The sequence below is a fragment of the Coturnix japonica genome, chromosome 4 (genome assembly GCF_054131305.1).
Source record: "Coturnix japonica strain WE chromosome 4, WE-NBRP24, whole genome shotgun sequence".
Lineage (NCBI taxonomy): Eukaryota > Metazoa > Chordata > Aves > Galliformes > Phasianidae > Coturnix > Coturnix japonica.
This window is the reverse complement of record NC_140666.1, coordinates 48887305-48905613: the sequence shown is the minus strand read 5'-3', so window position 1 is coordinate 48905613 and position 18309 is coordinate 48887305. Positions and strand designations below refer to the sequence as shown.

The 18309-nt window shown below is 41.3% G+C and overlaps 1 protein-coding gene across 1 annotated transcript in view; it reads left to right on the top strand.

Moving 5' to 3' along the window:
• Positions 1-1276: 1276 nt before the first annotated feature.
• The window catches only part of ANTXR2 (ANTXR cell adhesion molecule 2), a 96549-nt gene continuing 79516 nt past the window's right edge, over positions 1277-18309 (top strand). The window contains exons 1-7 of the mRNA XM_015861775.3: positions 1277-1461; positions 1808-1879; positions 4494-4565; positions 9575-9656; positions 10164-10271; positions 10360-10428; positions 11337-11417. Of these exons, the coding sequence (XP_015717261.1) occupies positions 1337-1461; positions 1808-1879; positions 4494-4565; positions 9575-9656; positions 10164-10271; positions 10360-10428; positions 11337-11417 (609 nt within the window). The 5' untranslated portion in view covers positions 1277-1336. The remainder of the gene's footprint in view (positions 1462-1807; positions 1880-4493; positions 4566-9574; positions 9657-10163; positions 10272-10359; positions 10429-11336; positions 11418-18309) is intronic.

Here is an 18309-nt window from a genome sequence, read left to right as displayed (position 1 = left end):
AGGGCCATCCCCTCTTGTCCTATCCCTGTTACCTGCCTTTCAGGCAGTTGCAGTGAGCAATAAGGCCTTTCCACCCCTTCTCCAGCTGAACAATCCAAGTTCCTTCTGCTGCTCCCCATAAGATTTGCGCTCCTGACCCTGTTCATCTCTGTTGCCTTTCTCTAGACGTGCTCCAAGGCCTCAATGTCTTTCTTATAGTGAGGGTCCCAACACAGTACTCCAAGTGTGGCCTCACTAGAGCTGAGTACAGAGGGATGACCACCTCCCTGCTCTTGTTGGCTGCACTATTTCTGACATGAGCCATAATGCTCTTGGTCTTCTTGGCCACCTGGACACACTACTGGCTTGTGATCAGCCAGCTGTCAATCGATGCCCCCAGGTCCTTTTCCTCTGTGCAGCTCTCCAGCCTCTCTTCCCCAGGCCTGTAGCTATGCATGGGGTTGCTGTGATTAAAGGGCAGGATCTGGCACTCAGTCTTATTAAAGCTAAAACATTTGGCCTCAGCTCAGCTATCCAGCCTGTCCAGATCCCTCTGTATGGCCTTTCTATCCTCAGGCAGATCAACACTTCCCCCAAACTTGGTGTCATTTGCAAACGTGCAGAGGGTACACTCAATCTCCTCCTCCAGATCATCAATAAAGATACTGAGTGGGGCTGCCCCCAGTACTGACCCATAGGGAATACCATTCATGACTGGTCACCAGCTGGGTTTCACTCCATTCACCGCCACTTTCCATGCCCAGCCCTCCAGCTGGTTTTGTACACTGAGGAATAAACCTGCCCAAGCCATAGACAGCCAGCTTCAGTGATCGCTCTGGGATTCCACGGCTCTATGAGTTAGAAGAGCTTTGTGTTGTTTTGGAGAAAAGTTGATGGCTCAGCACCCCTGGCAAAGGGTGAGAACTCACAAAGGATGCACTGATCTAAAATGGAACGAAAATCATAAAAACAATACAAACAGGTCCCCGGTCCTGCGGTGGCACGCTCCACGCCCAGGTTCGGGCTGAGTCCCAGCGAAGGGGCAGCTCCGCGAGCAGCCAAAGGGCAATGCCAAACGCTCGGGCCTCGATTTAATCGGAGTTTCCGTGGTTACTACGCTCCCAGCCCCGGGGACCGGCGGGGAGGAGGTGCCTGAGGCGGCGGCGACGGGCGGCGGACGGGAGGCGGGCGGAGGGCCGCAGAGGGGCGCGCCGAGTCCGCCCGGCCCCGGCCCCCGCCTCGGGCGACGCGGGGTGGAGAGGGCGGGGGAGGGCCGGACGGGGGGCGGCCCTTCAGCAGCGCCGAGCGGAGCACGGCCGCGCCGGGCCGCGTCCCCTCACCGCCGCCCCGAGGCCCCATGGCGCGGCCCGAGCTGCCGCTCCTCCTCCTCCTCCCGCTGCTGTTCACCGCCGCCAGCCCGGCCCCGGCCGACGAGCAGCCGTCGTGCCACGGCGCCTTCGACATGTACTTCGTGCTGGACAAGTAAGGCTGCGCGGGGCCGCTTTGTCTGTCGGCGGACACCGGGTGCGGGCGGGGGGCGACCAAAGGGGGTTCGGGCCGTGGGGGTGATCCCCCCCCACCCGCTGATCGCGGGAGGGAGTTTGAGGGCAAAACGCGTTTTCCGAGGGGGAAAAAAGAATCCGTTTTTCGGGCAGCATCTGCCGCCCATCCCCCGCGGCAGCTGTTGGTGCGGGAAGTTTGTGCCGAGGGAGGAGGCACCGCGGCGTGGAGCGAAGCGAAGGGCCACGCTCTGCCCGAATCAATCCCAGAAACGGCCCCCCTGCCCTTTGTCCGTAAGGCTGTTGGTGTGCTCTGATTTACTCTGCAGATCCGGGAGTGTGGCACAGAACTGGCACGAGATCTTCGACTTCGTGAACCAGCTGACGGAGCGGTTCGTGAGGTGCGTTTCGGTCCTTCCAACATCTGTAAGCTCTGTAGATGTGTTCCGCAAACATACTGTTTCTGTGCCCAGATCGCTAGAAAACAGTGCAAACTTCAGATGGCATTCAGAGCTGTAGGTAAAGCAGGCTGCCTGGTTGTGGCTCTGTCTGTGTGTGAATGTGCGGTGCAGGTGACAAGGAGTAACTTTTAAGTGGATGGGGTGAGGCTCTTTGCTGTTGTGTGCAGTGATGGGACAAGGGGCACAAACTGGAACATAAGAATTTCTTTACAAACATGTGGAATAACTTTCCTATGAGGGTGACAGAGCTCTGGAACAGCTGTCCAGAGAAGTTGTGGAATCTCCTTCTCTGGAGACTTTCAGGACTTGTCTGGATGCTTTCCCATACAACCTGCTGCAGGGAACTGCTTTAGGAGGGTTGGGCTGGGGGATCTCCAGAGGTCTCTTCTAATCCCTATGATTCTGTGATTCAGGCCTGGACAAATTCCCAGGAAGTTTGTGCCGTAGTGACTGTGTTTGTGTTGTAATCAGTGTAATCAGCTCTGTGTGTAGCTGGCAAGCGTGGGTGCTGCAGGAATGCTGTGCAAACACTGAGTGCAACCAGATGAGGGTGGCTGTGCAGTAGCATCTCCTTAATAGAAAATAAAAATGATAGAAACAGATAGCCCCCAGCTCACAGACATTGGTTTGGCAGTCTCTGCTAAGGAAAAAGAGGTGCAGTGAGCACTTATAATCTAATAACAGGGTGCAGATAGGGCTGTGTAATTTAATACTTCCCACATCCATCATTCACAAAGCAAACCTTGCCTTGAGTAAGTGGGTGACTTGAAGTGCTAAAAGTTTTATAAGGTTTAAAAGGATAAAAGAAAGCCTGAGGATATTGTAGCACCACTTCTTTTGCAGTGAGTGATGCTTGTCCCACTCAAAGAGTGCTGTTTGTCCTGTGTAAATCCCAGTTCCTTGGCTTGTACAGCCAAACTGCTCCTTGCAGCAGTTGTAGAGAGGAGCTTTGTCTGCCATTCTTAAACTGAAGGGAGTGGCTGTGGGCAGAACCACAGAGAACCACTTGGTAACAGTTTTCTTCAGCAAAAGCTTTCACTGAAGAATTTGCTCTGAGCTGTGTGCCCTGTGTGCATCTGCTTGCCATTCTGGCTTGTCTGCAAAGCAATGTTTATAGTGATGGTGTTGTGTGCTGGGGATCTTAGTTCTGAAGGGCAGGGCTGCTTTGTACTCGTGGTCCTCCATCACCTGAGTGCTGGGAATGCAAATGGAAATCAAATGTCTTATGAAGAGGACAGTTTCCTGAAGTTAGTAAACTTCTAACTTTGAGGTTTTGATCAGCAAAGAGTTGCGTCCCAAAGGGGGAAGTCTCACGTTGCTTGAGCTGAGTGGTGAAGTAATCCACAGAGACGGGGATTTTGGTTGTTTGTTATTGGGAAACTGCTTACAGCGGCTAACACAGCTGATAACACGCAGCCTGGATTATAATTGCATTTAAAGCAACTCAGAGCATTTTGTGTTCAGCAGCTTAATGAGTAGGACTATAAGACTGGATCTTACACCCAAGTTCTGTGCAGCCAAAGGTTTGCTCAGCACTCATTTCCATGGTGCCAATAATTATATTGACATGAATTAACTGAAAATTGACCATAATTTACCATTAGTAACCCAGTACACATTAGTGATAATTGCATGAATTATACATAGAACGTAAATGTGGTTTATGAAATTTACCAAATATATTGAAATTGGCATGAATAAAATGAAGGCAAGCTGGACAGGTATTGTTATAACTTACCTTAGGAAAGTTATTATCTTGGCCTTCTGGAATGTAAGTTCCTAAGGGATGAGTTTTCTGGTAATGGTTGGAGGTAAATCCCTTTAATCTTGCTGGAAGACAGGTAGATTTCTTCAAAAAAAGATTTAATTCCTAATAAAAATCATTTCATACAGTATTGCTTTTTACAGTGTCATTTCCCTGGATCCTTTTATGGAGGTTGATCTTAAGTCACACAACTGTGTCACTGATGAAACACTCTCATTCTGAAAGAGTTTGTATAGAGATGTCTGAAAGACTTTTCTAGAAAGGAAAGGCACAAAGAGTATTATTATTATTATTTTTTTTTTGTTCTGGTGATTCTGTGATGCAAAAATACACTTTGTAATTTACTTTGTGATGGAATCAAGCTTTACAAAGCAGCAACTAGCTTTTGCATGAGTCCATGTGTAATACCCCAGAGCAAGAGTGTGCCCTGAGTGTATGGCTCCAACTTATTTTTACACCAATGACCATGAAAACACACTTTTTATATGTTGGTAAATCACAACCCATGGTCACATGAGTTTCTAATTCTTAAGTTCAGCACCTGTTGATTTGGATTTCAGTCAGGAAAGAATAATATTTCTGCTACTTCATTCTCAATGTAGATCTGGAAGAGAGATGGAAGCACCTTAATTCCTTTCTCGTTCTCGATATAGTTGTTTGAAAGTGTGTTCTTCTGAGCTTAGAGGATAAAGGCAATAATAATAAAGCATGAGTACATGAATGGAATATGTGCATCTGTACTTTTTGTTTGACTAAAGTGTACTTCTTTTCTTTTCCCTCTTTTAAAAGCCCCAAGATGAGATTATCATTCATCGTCTTTTCCTCCCAGGCACAAGTCATTATGCCATTAACTGGAGACAGGTTAGTGCACTGCGTTTTTAATTTCCCTCTCCCGCTCCCCACCAAGGGCTCTTATTAAATCAGAGGAGCAGATACTGCACAATAACTGATACCTTGAAGTGGTGGCCAGTCATGAGGCCTTCATGCAGAGCTGGATTTAATTTTGTAAAGCAAGGTCTGTAAATAAAAATCTTAAGTGTTTTTTAATGTTTGTAGGTAAAGCACACAGTGGTACATTAATGTTTCCTGTAATTTCATATAAGGTATGTATTTTCTAATAGTGACTTCAGGATAGGCTTTAGACAGTGGAGTTTGTGCCATTTGAAAGGTGAGAGGTCTGTCTGGTGTAATGGGCATGTCTTGATGTACCTGATCCCTTCCACTTGGTTGATGTTTTCAGGTGCAGTGGGAGTCAAGGCTACTTGCTCTGGTTTCACAGGAATAGGAAACCATTTTATAGAAAACATCTCAAACCAACAGGGTCCTTGAGAAATCCCTTCAAACCTATCAGAACGTGTCCTCACTGTCTCTCCTGTCTGGAAACCAAACACAATTCACAGCTTTGTGGATTTGGAGAAACTGGATAAATCACATAGGAATCATTAATGAACTGTGTCAAAGTGTAAGGGAGGTAGTTCTTCCTTTCTGTTCCTCTTAGTAGAGTCAAGCTAAAGCATGATCTCTCCTATTTGTTCAGGTTACTGTTTTTCGCTTTAAAAAAAAATAAATAATTCATCGTAACAAGTACAACAGTTACTGAAGAGAACTCATTGGCAACAAACAGGCTGGCAGCCTAGAAGCAGGCTGTCCAATGACACAATTCTCCTCCTGTTTAGCATTTCAAAAAGTGGTTTGACTTGAGACCAGCCAAGTGTCTCCCCCCAACCGCACTCCAGTGCCGGATCCACTCTCTGCAGGGACAGACAAGGTTATAAGCCATTTTTCCAGATGGCTTGAAAGAGGTCATGAGAGGACATTTAAGCCCATTCCAAGGACTGCTCAAGTCAATGAGATCCTTTCTCTCCATTTCAATGGGCCCTTAATCCCTGCCAGTAGCCTGCTCCTTATCAAACTGGTTGATAGCACACAGACCACTCTGAATGCTTGTGCAGAACTCTGGAATCATGCCATGGAAACAAAAATGCCTTTCTCACTGCATGTCTGTAGCATTCTTCAGGCTGTGGAAACCTACTTTAAAGCATGGGAAGAACCCATATAGTTGCTGTGAGTTTCTCTGTCTAACTTTTCTTCATTGCAAGGTTTGCTGATGCTTTTTTGCATCCCTGCATGGGCAAAAAAAACCCCTTATTGCTTAGGAGGAATTATAAGGAAGATGAAGAAGTGGGCAGTAGTGACTGCAAGCCTATTCAGATCAGTAAGAAGGAATGGGTACAGCTGGAACAGTTGCCATTTAAATATAGAGAAAATCAACAGTTAAAAATTGCTTGGAATTCCACACCCTAGTTGTTCTGAATGGGAGATGAGGATGCAAAGCACAGTACAGTATCAGGGATGTGAAACTGCATTGTGTGTGATGATGGGATGTTGCAGCCGTGTTAGTTTATGTGCATTTTGGCCTTGCTGGGATATTTTTCCCCTCACTCACTCACTAATTCACAAATGCCAGGAAACCACAATTTATTCCCTGCAGTCAGCTCAAAGCTGGGAGGTCTTTTTTGTTTTAAAAGCCATAGGATTCTAATTGTTTGCACACATTTACTGCTGTTTTTTACTGCATTATAAAGCTGTGGATATAAAGAAAGCCACACTACAGTGGTTAAGGCCCCAGATTACCAAACATTTTGTGATTGTGAATAGTGCTGTGTGGATACCTCTGCAAAGAGAAGTCATTGCTAACCACAGTATACACAATGCTATGATAAACATATTAAAAAAAACACCACTGAAATGGAAAAGACTTCTCATGCTGCTTATGTACCATTGTAGAGATGCACATTTCCCCTGTGAAATTTGACTGGATACCATAAGCAAATGGTCAACAACAACTTGTGCATTCACATGTGGGTCTCAGCTGTGCTGCTAGTTTTAAAAAGCAGGTACACTTAAGAACACCTCCTGCATTCTCCTTGGGCCAGCTACATGCTGGCTAGCAGAATTTCAGGTTTCTGATGCTGCCTTTCTTCTATCTGGAGCCCATGCAGGAGGCCCAACATTTTAAGCAGAATAAGTATTATTGTGCATGGCCCTCTATGCTATTCGAGAGGTGTAGAAAGTCAGAAAGCTCCTCCAAATCATGCATCAAGCTGATGTGCAGAGTTAACTCTCATTGGTGGACCAGCTGTGTTTGCTGGGGGGTGCAGCCACCCTTCCTGTCCTTAAAGAGCACTGTCACTTAGTTTCCCAAACTGGTACCTAAGAAAGAGGAATGATTTGGATAGCTTTTAAGCTTCTGTCTTCAAGCATGTTTTGCTTTCTAGCAAGGGTAAATTCTGTCTCTCTGTGTATGTCCCAAATGCAATGTATCGGCAACACCAACAGTCAGACCAACAGGCTGCTGACAGTACTAGCGCTGTGCCAATTAAATAATAGGTACCTATGTACCTAATATGTGCCTATTAGTACTGTGCCAATTAAACTTTAGAAAAGCAGTAAATGATGACTCTTCCTTGAGACACTGAGACAACCTAGCTGCAGCCTTTGGCCCAAGCAGGGAGTAGTGTTTGCAGACAGGCCCACACGCCTCCCGAAGGATTTGGCACAGCCTCCACATAGCCAACAAGCTCTCTCCAGCTGGAGTGTGTAATGCTGGCATGAGGTCCTGCTCTCTGAGATAGAGCATGGCAGGGTTGCTCTGAGTGCACTGCAGAGACCACTGCTATCTCCTCTCTTTTTTTTTTTTGGACGCAGTGGGGCTGTGCCTGCAGCCTCTCTTGGCAGAACTTCATTTAGGAGCCAAAAAGAAACCCCAGATCGAATTGGCAAAGGGCACCAGTAGCTGCAGATGCATTTGCCTTCCTGCTACTGGCAGATTTGTTGGAAGTAGTTGCAAAGTTTCTAAGAGACAGGGTAACTGTTACAAACTGAATGTGTCTTTTCTCAAAGACAGAGGTGTGACATACAATGAATGTGTGCATATACAGCGAATGAGGAAGGGTTAGTAAATCTGTGCTCATTCATCTCAGCCCCAGAAAAGCTCTAAGTTGCTGATATTGTTTTGTTTTCCACCTCCCTCCAGTGTCTGACTTAAACCACAAAGCCAAAGGCAATCCAGCCTGTATTACCATTATTAAATTGTGCTGCAGTGGTGTCCAGACACCCAGGCTGAGGTCATGGCTCTGTTATTTCAGTTCAGACGAGTTTCATGTAAAACCAGATCTTCTCTGCAGCATTCTGTGGCTACAAAAGATCATTACAGAAACAAGGGAGGGGAGAGTTTAGAAAGATTCAGGCAGACATGGGCTCCTGTGTCCGCCCTTCAAACCTCCTGGGTACAAGCTGTAGAGTGCCTCTGCCAACCCCTCTTGCTGTCTTTGGGGCTCGTCGGCTCGGGCCTTGGGTTCTGCATTGGCCTCATGACACTGCACCAGGTCTGACTTCTATCTGACAAGCATCAGGCTGGGCTGATCTGCAACACGTGCCCTAAGAGAAAGGGGCGGTGACTGATTTAGCTGGAGCTAAAAAAGCTGCCGCCACCAAAGATTTTCCTGGAAGCTCTTGTCGGCAGAGGCCTGGAAACACCAGAGATTTCTGTGTGCCTGGGTCACAAGACATTTCAGATAAATAAAGCTGAACTGATTGTACGAAAGTTATTTTTTGCAGAATGAAATCTGTTTCAGAAAACTGGGACTTCGGTTGCTGCTTATTTCTTGGCAGCAGAACACTAACGCCTGTGATGTGCTGCCACTCATCCTGGCAAGCACTGACTATGTGGTTTATAATCTGCGTTCGTACATAGTCAGTCAGTTTCAAGTTGTTTCTATAGATGCTGAATATAAAATATTTGGATCAAACAGATTGCATTATCTTACATAACTTGTTTTCCATATATTCATGCAATTTTTTTTTTTTTTTTTTTTTTTTTTTTTTTTTTTTTAAGTTTTAAATTGTATCAGTTGATCCTGTGATTGGGAGCTTACTACAACAATGGATTGTACTTAGGAACAACGCTTCTTCACATAGAGAAACCCCATCCATGGAACAAATGACTTGTGGGTGGCATTTAGGCAAAGCAGCATATGCATTCCTTCTCTTTTTTTGTGTGTGTGTGCCTTATGAAAACCTTTCATACATCCTGCAATGCGTTTTTCCCCTCCTCTTTGCTCTTGCTCATTTCCTGATTTTTCCTTGTATTTATTCTGTCCCAGGTTTCCTGTCTTTACTTAGTTTTGTCTTGTTCAGTCAGCCCAGCCTCTCATAGTCAGTGATGGATTTATTCAAAGGCCCATGAGAAACAATGGCACAAGCTTATTCTTTTAAATATAAGTGAACTGCAGCTTTTGTAAGTGTGGTGTCTTGTCAAAGCTCCTGCAGAAATGCCATGAGAGCCATGGATAAAAGGTGTCTTTCAAGTTCTGCATTTACCTGCTGATACTAATTTTTTTTCCTACCCTATTAAATATCTCTATATTGATCTGGATCATTTGACTAGGAACAGAACTGCTATCTTAGGGGATTTCCTTTTCTAACTGCCACGTGACTGGAAATGAAGTCAGTTTAATGGAGCAAAATGAAGTGAATATAACAGAATTTCCATTGAGCTGTTTTAATGCTGAGGTGTGGCCACTTCTTTACAGCATCTCCTCCATCTGAAGGATTTTACTTGAGTATGAGCCTTTGACTCATCAAAGCATCCTGGATTATTGAGATCTAAAATAACTGTAATCATAGATGCTTTTGTGGTGAACAGACAGTCTGCCTCCACGTTATATCTCAGCTATGTGCTGTATTTAACAGATTTTGATTTCAGACCTCATTTATTACAAATATTATCTTTCCATTGATAAACTAACACCTTTCCCTACTGTAAGTTGATGCTAAGTCTTCTACCTTTTACCTTTTTTCTTTTTTAGAGAGAAAATCAAGCAAGGTCTTAAGAATTTGTCAGAAGTGAAACCAGCAGGTGACACGTACATACATGAAGGGTTAAAACAGGTGGGTTTTGCTGAACATTTTGCAATCAAAATATCCTCTGTTCTCACCCTATGGGTAAAAACTCTTTTTTTTTTTTTTTTTTTTTTTCCCTTTAATACCTGTAGAGCCAGGATTATAATTGCAATCTGTGGGCTGAAAAGCTCAACAAACAAAAGACTGTTGCTATTTAAAAAGAAATGAAAACAAAAACAACTGTAACATTAAGCCGTTTCTCTTATATATTGGAACCTACTCACTGACAGTTAAAAGCCATGTATAGCAAAGGAAACCTCATGGTGAAGAATAGATCAATTAATGACCCCAGTACTTCAGAGATGAACTCACTGCTGTCAGGAATGTAGTGATAAATAATTTCCTTGTTAGTAATTTGTAAGAGGGTTGTCTGATTAGATTGGTATGAAGATGAGACAGAGTTGTTCAGATCGGACACTTGGTTTACTTACAATCAGCTTCCTAGTTAAAAGTTAAGATATAATTATAAGTGCAATAAATATTTTTCATTTTCAGGCCAATTTGCAGATTGAGAAGCAGGGAGCATCAAGGTTTTCTAGTATCATCATTGCGCTGACAGATGGCAAGCTAGATGGTCAAATTCCCTTGTATGCAGAGAAAGAGGTGAGCACTAGTCGAAAACATATATTCTAAGAGCTTGTAATGACCACTGAATGAAAAAATACTTATTCCTTTCTCTATTCTGGGGCAGGCAAAAACATCCAGACAACTGGGGGCTAGAGTTTACTGTGTTGGCGTCCTTGATTTTGTACAAGCACAGGTAAGAGTATTACTGTTTCAGATTACTAGGTTGTACCATGTTGCAGGGTTTTATATGGTTCATGTTAAGTATTATACATTAGGCTGTACCTCCACTGGAACAGAAAGCAGACACTCCCATGTGTTTACAGGCATGAGTAGAATGTATGGGTGTCACTTTTACTGTAGAAAAGACCTGCCGGCTATATCCTTGTTAACTTGTAGCTGCATGTAGCAAAAGTAAAACTCTTCCAGTAAGACAGTTACCAGATTAGGCAACAGTGTATATATGACATAGCTATAGACAACATGTGTAGCTACAGACAACATGTGTAGCTACAGACAACCTAAGGAGAGCATGTAACAGCTTAAGGAAATGGGAAAAAAAAAAAAAAAAGATGAAATGAAAATGATCTGAGCATCCATGATCCCTGTCTTCATTGACTAGAAGTTCATCCAGAGCTTCTATTCTCTGGCAGAACTGTCCTAAGTCACTGTAACTATTCTTGTCAGGTGAAAGAGTGCAAGAGATATTTTAATACTGTAAAGGCACATAGAAAGGCTTTTTAGTGTAAAGCAGAGCAAACAGGGAAGGTAACTATGGAAAGACATTCAGAATTACCACCAAAATACAAGCTCTAGAAGGTTTCTTTATTGTGTTTGATGTCATGGATCACTACTATAGAATTTAGTTTGCTGCAGTACATTCTGGCAAGTCCTCCTGTTTAGAAAAGTTAAAGATAGCTTCTACAGCTGAGAAGAACTCAAAACTTTCTTTTTGCAGGGTTGATGAAAAGTGTTTTTTTTTTTTTCTTTTTTTTTTTTTTTTCTTTTTTCTCCTCATCCTTTTATATTTTAAGGCTGAAAAGTCACATGAAGTGTTTAATTTGCCAAAAGATTCACATGCATGCTTGTGTGCTCTTTCCAAAGCTTGAAAGAATTGCTGACACAAAAGAGCAAGTCTTCCCCGTCACTGGAGGATTCCAAGCACTTAAAGGGATAATCAATTCTGTAAGTACCAGGCAAGTTTAACATTTCCTGAAGATTATAGCATACTCTTCACTCCCACTTACTTCTCCAGGCAGAAGTGGTTCCTAAATCTGTAATTCCAATGTATTATGCTCTCTCCTTATCTTAGAGATGCTGTTCTGTAAATTAACATTGTCTACCACTTCTGCAAGCATTCATGCTCAGATCTTGTATGAAGCTTGATGACTCCAAGCTCTGTTAAGTACAGTAAGTTTGAGGAGAATACATTAAGGTGTGGCTGTTACAATCTAAAATAAATCGAGACCATTACTTCAGAAGAGTTGAGAATAATTAGTTGAAATCATTCGGAATGAGTGAAAAATATGTATTGCACAAATCTTTGTATTCAGAAAAGTGTTCTAAATACATGCTAGACCTTAACCACTTGTTTTTCTACTAAGGAATGAGATTTTTGGTTGTTGTTTTTTCTTCCAAATGTGCCTTGAAAGACTCTCATCAGTGAAAGGGGACTCTCATTTACAAGAAGAGATTAAAGCAAGAGGAATGTTATATGTTTATGGTTAGTGGCTGGACAGTATTGTAGCTGCCTTTAAAGCAGACGCGTTTGATTGTAAGGACCTAATTTATTTACTTTATGTTCAACCGAAGGCCATATGCTTTGCTCAAGATTTACACTTCTGCCACATGTAAGCAGATAAAAGGAACAAAGCTTACCGTCAACTTAAAACCAAGACTGAAATCCTTTTTCTCAAAGTGATCTCATTATAATTCATTTCCTTTTTTTTTTTTTTTTTTTTTTTTTTTTAAATAAAGGATACCACTCGCATACAGGATATTACACACTCATCAATTTATCACTTCCTGTACAGCCCATGTGGTACTCCTTTTTTAATTTCCTTTTTGCCATTCAAAATACTTACACAAATCAGTTCTGCTGATACAAAGGAATGCAACACTGAAGCCACCAGAGAAAGACTTACAAAAGCTAAATGGTTACTCCCACTTGGTTAGGCTACTGAATTTTCACAGATACTGCATTTCAAAATGCATATGTCAAAGCCGAGGTAGGTAAAGAAAGGTTTGTGTATGGATTGTCAAGCAAAAGTCACTGACCTGCAGATCAAATCCTTTCCAGGAGCTGGATTTCTCCACTCTTAGGCTCTCTGAGGAAACAGCAGGAGTATGATCCCTTGAGGATTCTGAAGAGTTCAGCTTGAGAATTCTGTAATTAAAATACACAGAAAGTTAACATAGCTTGTAGCCTATCCCCTTAGCCTCCATTTTTATTCCAGGTATTTTTGGGCAGTCCCTGCCTAGTCTCTCCCGTATTCCTTCCAGGAAGAATTTTAAGCTCCTTCCCTTTATTTATTTATTTATTTTTGGTGTGTATGTGTAGACAGAGTCATTTTGGCAGATGATGCTTGCACAAGCCTTAGTCCAGCTTCTTTTGGCACTTACGAAAAGGCCAAGTTCAGAAGTAGCAGATGTGTGCATACTGTGTATGTAGAGCAAGAAAAGATGCATCAAACAGAACTTCATGGTTAAAAAATCAGTTTAAGTCTGACAGGAACTGTACAGAAAAAGAACACTTTGAGTAGAGTAAACTGTTCTATAGCTTCAACATTGTCTGATCCTTTAAGCTGTGCCTGAACTCATGAATTGTTGAGGTTGTTGCTTAGCAGACTGTAGCTGGAATAGATCATTCAGCATTTGGATCACTGTATATTTCTGTCCATAAGAAGACTGTATGTTGTGGCTGTCTGGGCCTAAGGAAAACATTTTCTATGACAACAAAAGAGCATGAGAAAGCTTTTCTGCCAGGGAACATATCAAAGCATCTCAGTCTTTGCCTCATTGGTCTTATTTGTTGGGTCAAGTTGATTAGATGAAACCAGGCTAATGATTTGATAGCTTCTGAGAAGTTTTAGAGGTTGGAATATTGTTCCCAGCTTCCTGAAAAACACAGAATTTCACTGTAGTTTCATTTTGCTGTCATGTCATCTAAAATGATTCTGTCTTCTCTAGTAAAGCACTTTAAATGTCTTTACTGGAAGCAGATGGTTAACAACATGCTATCATTATCTTTGTTTTTAAACTATACAGTGTAGATGGAAGTATCCATAGATAGTTTTTATTTTTCCTGTTTTGTTTTTGTTTTAAATGCATGTGTTTTAACATGATTGGTGTGCTGTAGTTATAAATTAATTAGCATTGAAAGGGTTTTGACTGATTGTGACAGTTCACTCTCATCACATTGTAAAATTGGTAAGCAAGATCTAATCAAATATGAAATACTAACATTTTTCCTTTTATTCGCAATTATAAATCCATTTTAGTTTCCAAATGCACTAGAGAGTATAGACTCAAAGAGACACTCTGTCATAAAAGGGAAGTATAATTTCAAAAGAGGAAAAGGAAATACCCAAGTCACAAACACGCAAAAGCACAGCTTGAAGTGCAGTGCTAAAGGCTCAGTTGTGAAACCTTTATTTGAAATTGTTGAATATTTCTTGTTTAATAAGATATACTGTTTACAGAAATAGCAGTGACCCAACGATTGAAACCCTCCAGCAAAACTACAACACAAAATTGTTCAGTAGGAATGGCAGGAGAATCTGCTCCCCTATTCTACTCCATTTGCCTCTACCAAACTTTAAACTGTGAATTTTTTTATTTTTTATTTTTTTTTTTGCTGCTCTGTTGTTATACCTGCAGTAAATTGAAGGAATCCTGAGCAGTTAATCTTCATTTGTTGATAGAAAAACAAGTGACAAACTTTATCTTAAGAGTTTCAGTTTTTTCCTACTTCTGCAGTTGTTTGAGGTCTAAGTGATTATGACAATTTATTTTCTTTGGATAGCTATATGAAATCTCAGCAAGGGGGCTGGAACTTGATAACCATTAAGGTCCCTTCCAATCAAAGCCATTCTATGACTCCGTGAAACATGTTTAATGATGGCTATGGATTAATGTTCAAGGCAGCTAGTGATCAGCATTTAGAGAAAAACAAGTTCAGATCTTGAAAGCATGTATTGAAATTAAATTTTCCTACTAAAGATAAAAAGCCCAGTGAAGTTTGTAAAAATTCAAGCACCTCCATGATGCATTGCATTTTTTTCTAATAATACTGACTAACAATTAAAAACTCTATATGGACTCATGTGAATAGGTGACTGTTTTTTAAGTTTCCCTCTCTTCTGACATCCCTAATATCTAACTTTACCAAGTAGTAAGAGAACAGCATTGTCAGAGTAAATAAATCCAAGGGGAAATCTAAAGCTTAGAGGAAAAACGCTGAGGGCAACTTATTATGCTATCAGGAGCAGTTTACTGATTCAGTTTGGCTGATAATTACATGGACTCTTGGGCTTCTTGGGCAACCACAGCAGTGTGAACTGTAAGATTTTTTGGAGTGCACGGTTTATATCAGCATGTGGCAATGTAGCACTATATGAGAAATGAAATTGCTCTTTTTTTCCTTTCCTCTCACATAAGTGATTGAGGTTAAATATATATGTATATATGTATAAACTTTAATTAAATAAAAAATATATACATATATATTTAATTTATTGGAGAACCATTTGGGAATTTATCATTTTCATGGAATCATAGAATGGCTTGGGTTGAAAAGGTCCCCAAAGGATCAAGTTCCAAGTTTCATTGTTAGGACTGAGTCCATCTGTCATAACCAAAATACTGCCTTCCTAGATGGCTTTGAAAACTGCTGAGGCAATCCCAACAATCAGACATGTGGGTATGGAACATCTTAAAGAGAGGATGATCAGGGTCAGGACTGCTCTAACTGCTAACTCACATGCATCTAACTTGGTATAGTCCTGAACCAGTGCCTTGACTTGGAGAAATGCTGTGGATTCTCTGTTTTTACTAAATAGCTACTAACTATTAATAATACTAACTAATAAATATTAACTCAGAATTTCCTTGATGGAGTCAGATTCCACAAGGTGACTAAAGGCTGTGGGGCAGACAGCCTGGAGAAATATGGGAGACATATAAAGCATCAGATAAACTCTGTAATGCAAAAACAGTACTGGACTCAATATTAAGGGAGCAGAATATATCTGCAGTCATAGAAGCAGGAAATGTTGCAGTTCTGAACACTGTCACTTTAACTGTTTTGGTCAATTATGAAACAACAGTTTTAGAAACAGTGAGAACAAGCGATTAAGTAAAGGATCTGGGAGCAAAGATACTAGTGCCATTTGAATCAAACCCTGGGGTCTTTATACGAGACCATAACATCTCCCTTGCATTGCTGGACAGCTCCATGTGTTTTCTAGCACCCGACTGCCTGTATGCCCTACCCCATCTGGAGCTGTTTGCTGCCTGTTTGAGTGCAGTGGTAGTCATTGGTAGAATCAACCTTCTCTTCTTCTACTGGGTACATTGTACCTGTTGTTGTATTTGGTAGACTGTTACCCTGATTTGTTTTTCCCCAATAAGGCTGAAGTTTCTGCATTGTCCCCATAAAACTCCACTGTGAGACAGTATGACATTTTATTTCCAATTGTTTTTGCAATATTTTCACATTTTGCTTGCATTCGTGATGCTTTTCTGTGCTTGTGGCTTGCACAGCTCAGCAAGTCAGACTGTATCACATTCTGAAAAGCAAAAAGAGATAAGGATCCCTGCTTCCTCTTCCGTTTATGCAAACACAAGCCCTACTGATTGGAGAGTGAAAGTTGTCTAGCTGTCTCTGCAGGCAGAGCTGGACAAGGCTTGCGCCTGTAGAAGTTAAATTAATAGAGCTTATTTTAGGACTGCTATTAGGGCTTGTGGCATTTGTACATAGACTTCAAAACATTTTTATTCTAATGTGAGTTGGCAGCACTTGATACTTAAAGTTAAAATACATTTCATACTTCAGAAACCCCTTCAAAGGGGTGTCAGATGAAACTATAGGAACTTGACTCACGCAGAACTAAAGAGGAAGTCATTGGCTTAAAAAAATAACACTTCTGTCTAGAATGGTTTTATCTTGTGTTATTACAGAAGTTCGTAAGAATTCTACCTGCAAGGGATTAGAATTGAGCATTCATCTCTTTTGCTTGTTCATTTTGTGGGCACTCAGTCTTGAACTGGGCATTTTAAGTGGGAAAAGCAACCTTAATCACAGGAGAAAAAAACTGATCAAGGAATATAAGCTAGGAAGTTACATTACATAGCATGTATTTTACTTGTAATTTTGAAGTTAAGTTGTTTCCACATTGGCAAAAACCATGATGGGAAAAAGACCTACAACTTTAGCATAAAGTTTATCATCATAAAAAAAAACCAAAAAAAAAAAAAAAACCAAAAAAAAAAAAACCAACACAAAGCCCCTCCACAAATATCCAGCTGCAAATTTACAGTTGGTATTGCAACCCTAGGTCTTCAACTTCAGTGTAAGTATGGAATAAAGCACTAAATTATCTGGACAGCTCTCCTGCAACTATACCTTTACTACTGCATCTAGCTCTACAGATCTCTTTACTGGAATGGTATTAACAAAAATAAGAAGGGGGCTGGCAGTATAGCCAATGGTGAGAAGGGACAGAACCACAGGAAAGAATGATTCTTGAAAGAGCAGAGTAATACATATCAGTAGCTCTTAATGCTGAGTGTTTTTTTTATGGAAATACCTGCTCTGAAATTAGTAGCACCACTTGCTGCCAGGTGTCTTAATGCCTCTATGATTAAGATTCCTCTCTGGCCAAGTTGCAAGCAATTCAGTTATTGAGTAGTCATCAGGAGCTAAGTTATTTCCAACACTTTTGCCCTGAGACAGCTCAGCTCACTAGGGCTGAAATCTATCCCTGGTCTACTTGCTTGGAATATACTAAGATGGTTCTTCACTTTTTCTTTAAATGATATCCCCGAGCTGCAGGTAAGGGAAGAAGGGCCAGCAAACCAACTGCACACTGTTAAGATTTTTCAAGAGCAAAATGAGCTTAAACAGTTCATTATCAATTATAAATGAATGTAATTGGATCGTTTCCTGTAGGAAGAAAATATGCTCAGTTTATGCCCTGGGAATCCAGGAAGCAAAGTATTAAACATTTAAGGAGGTGGGGATGGAGAGGGAGGAGAAATGCAACAAGTTATCATTAAAAGAATTATTGTGATTAAATCAGTCATCTTCTTTAATCCACTTGAATGGTCTAATATTCGAGCTGCACTCAGTGCAAGGTTTAGAGCTAATGCTGTGCTATGTTTTCCATGTGATTGAGACTGAGTAGATAGTTTTGGGAATTACTGCATGTAGATGTTAAAGGGACTCAATGGCCTGGAATGGAACGCTTTCTGCTCTATCCTTCACTGCTGTGCAGCCTTTAATTTGACATTCTCTGACATATTACAAACCAGATAATATTCTCCTTGAGAGCAGAGAGCTTGATAAGCCAGTAACATAACTGACATGGCTCCAGTTTTCATGAGCACACGTGTGCCTTGTGATTTGGATACAACTTGTCAGCTCTCCGTACATGGCTATCGGTTCTGTTACATAAGGACAAGCGTAAAACTTGCTCAAAATGAAGCACTTACAAGTCTAACTGAGATCTAGTGTTTCCTTAGCGATAAGTTGCTTTGAGACAGATTTTACTCACTAATTAAAAAAAAAAAAAAAAGAACACTTTTTTTGCTGCTATAGAAAGTAGCAGTTTATCTAGATTCTTATTTACATTACTTGCTAAGTACTGGGTTTAAAGTTGTTTTTAGTAATGTGAGGGTAAAGGTTCCGATGCTGTTAAAATCCTCATCTCTTCCGACCTGCCGTTTTGTCATCTACATTTGGTTCACTTGGCGACTGCAAATGAGGCAGTGCTTTGACATCGTATAATTAGAATATTCCCACTAACCTGACACTGCAGCAGGCTTCTCTCTGATGGTTATTTTATGCAAGACCATA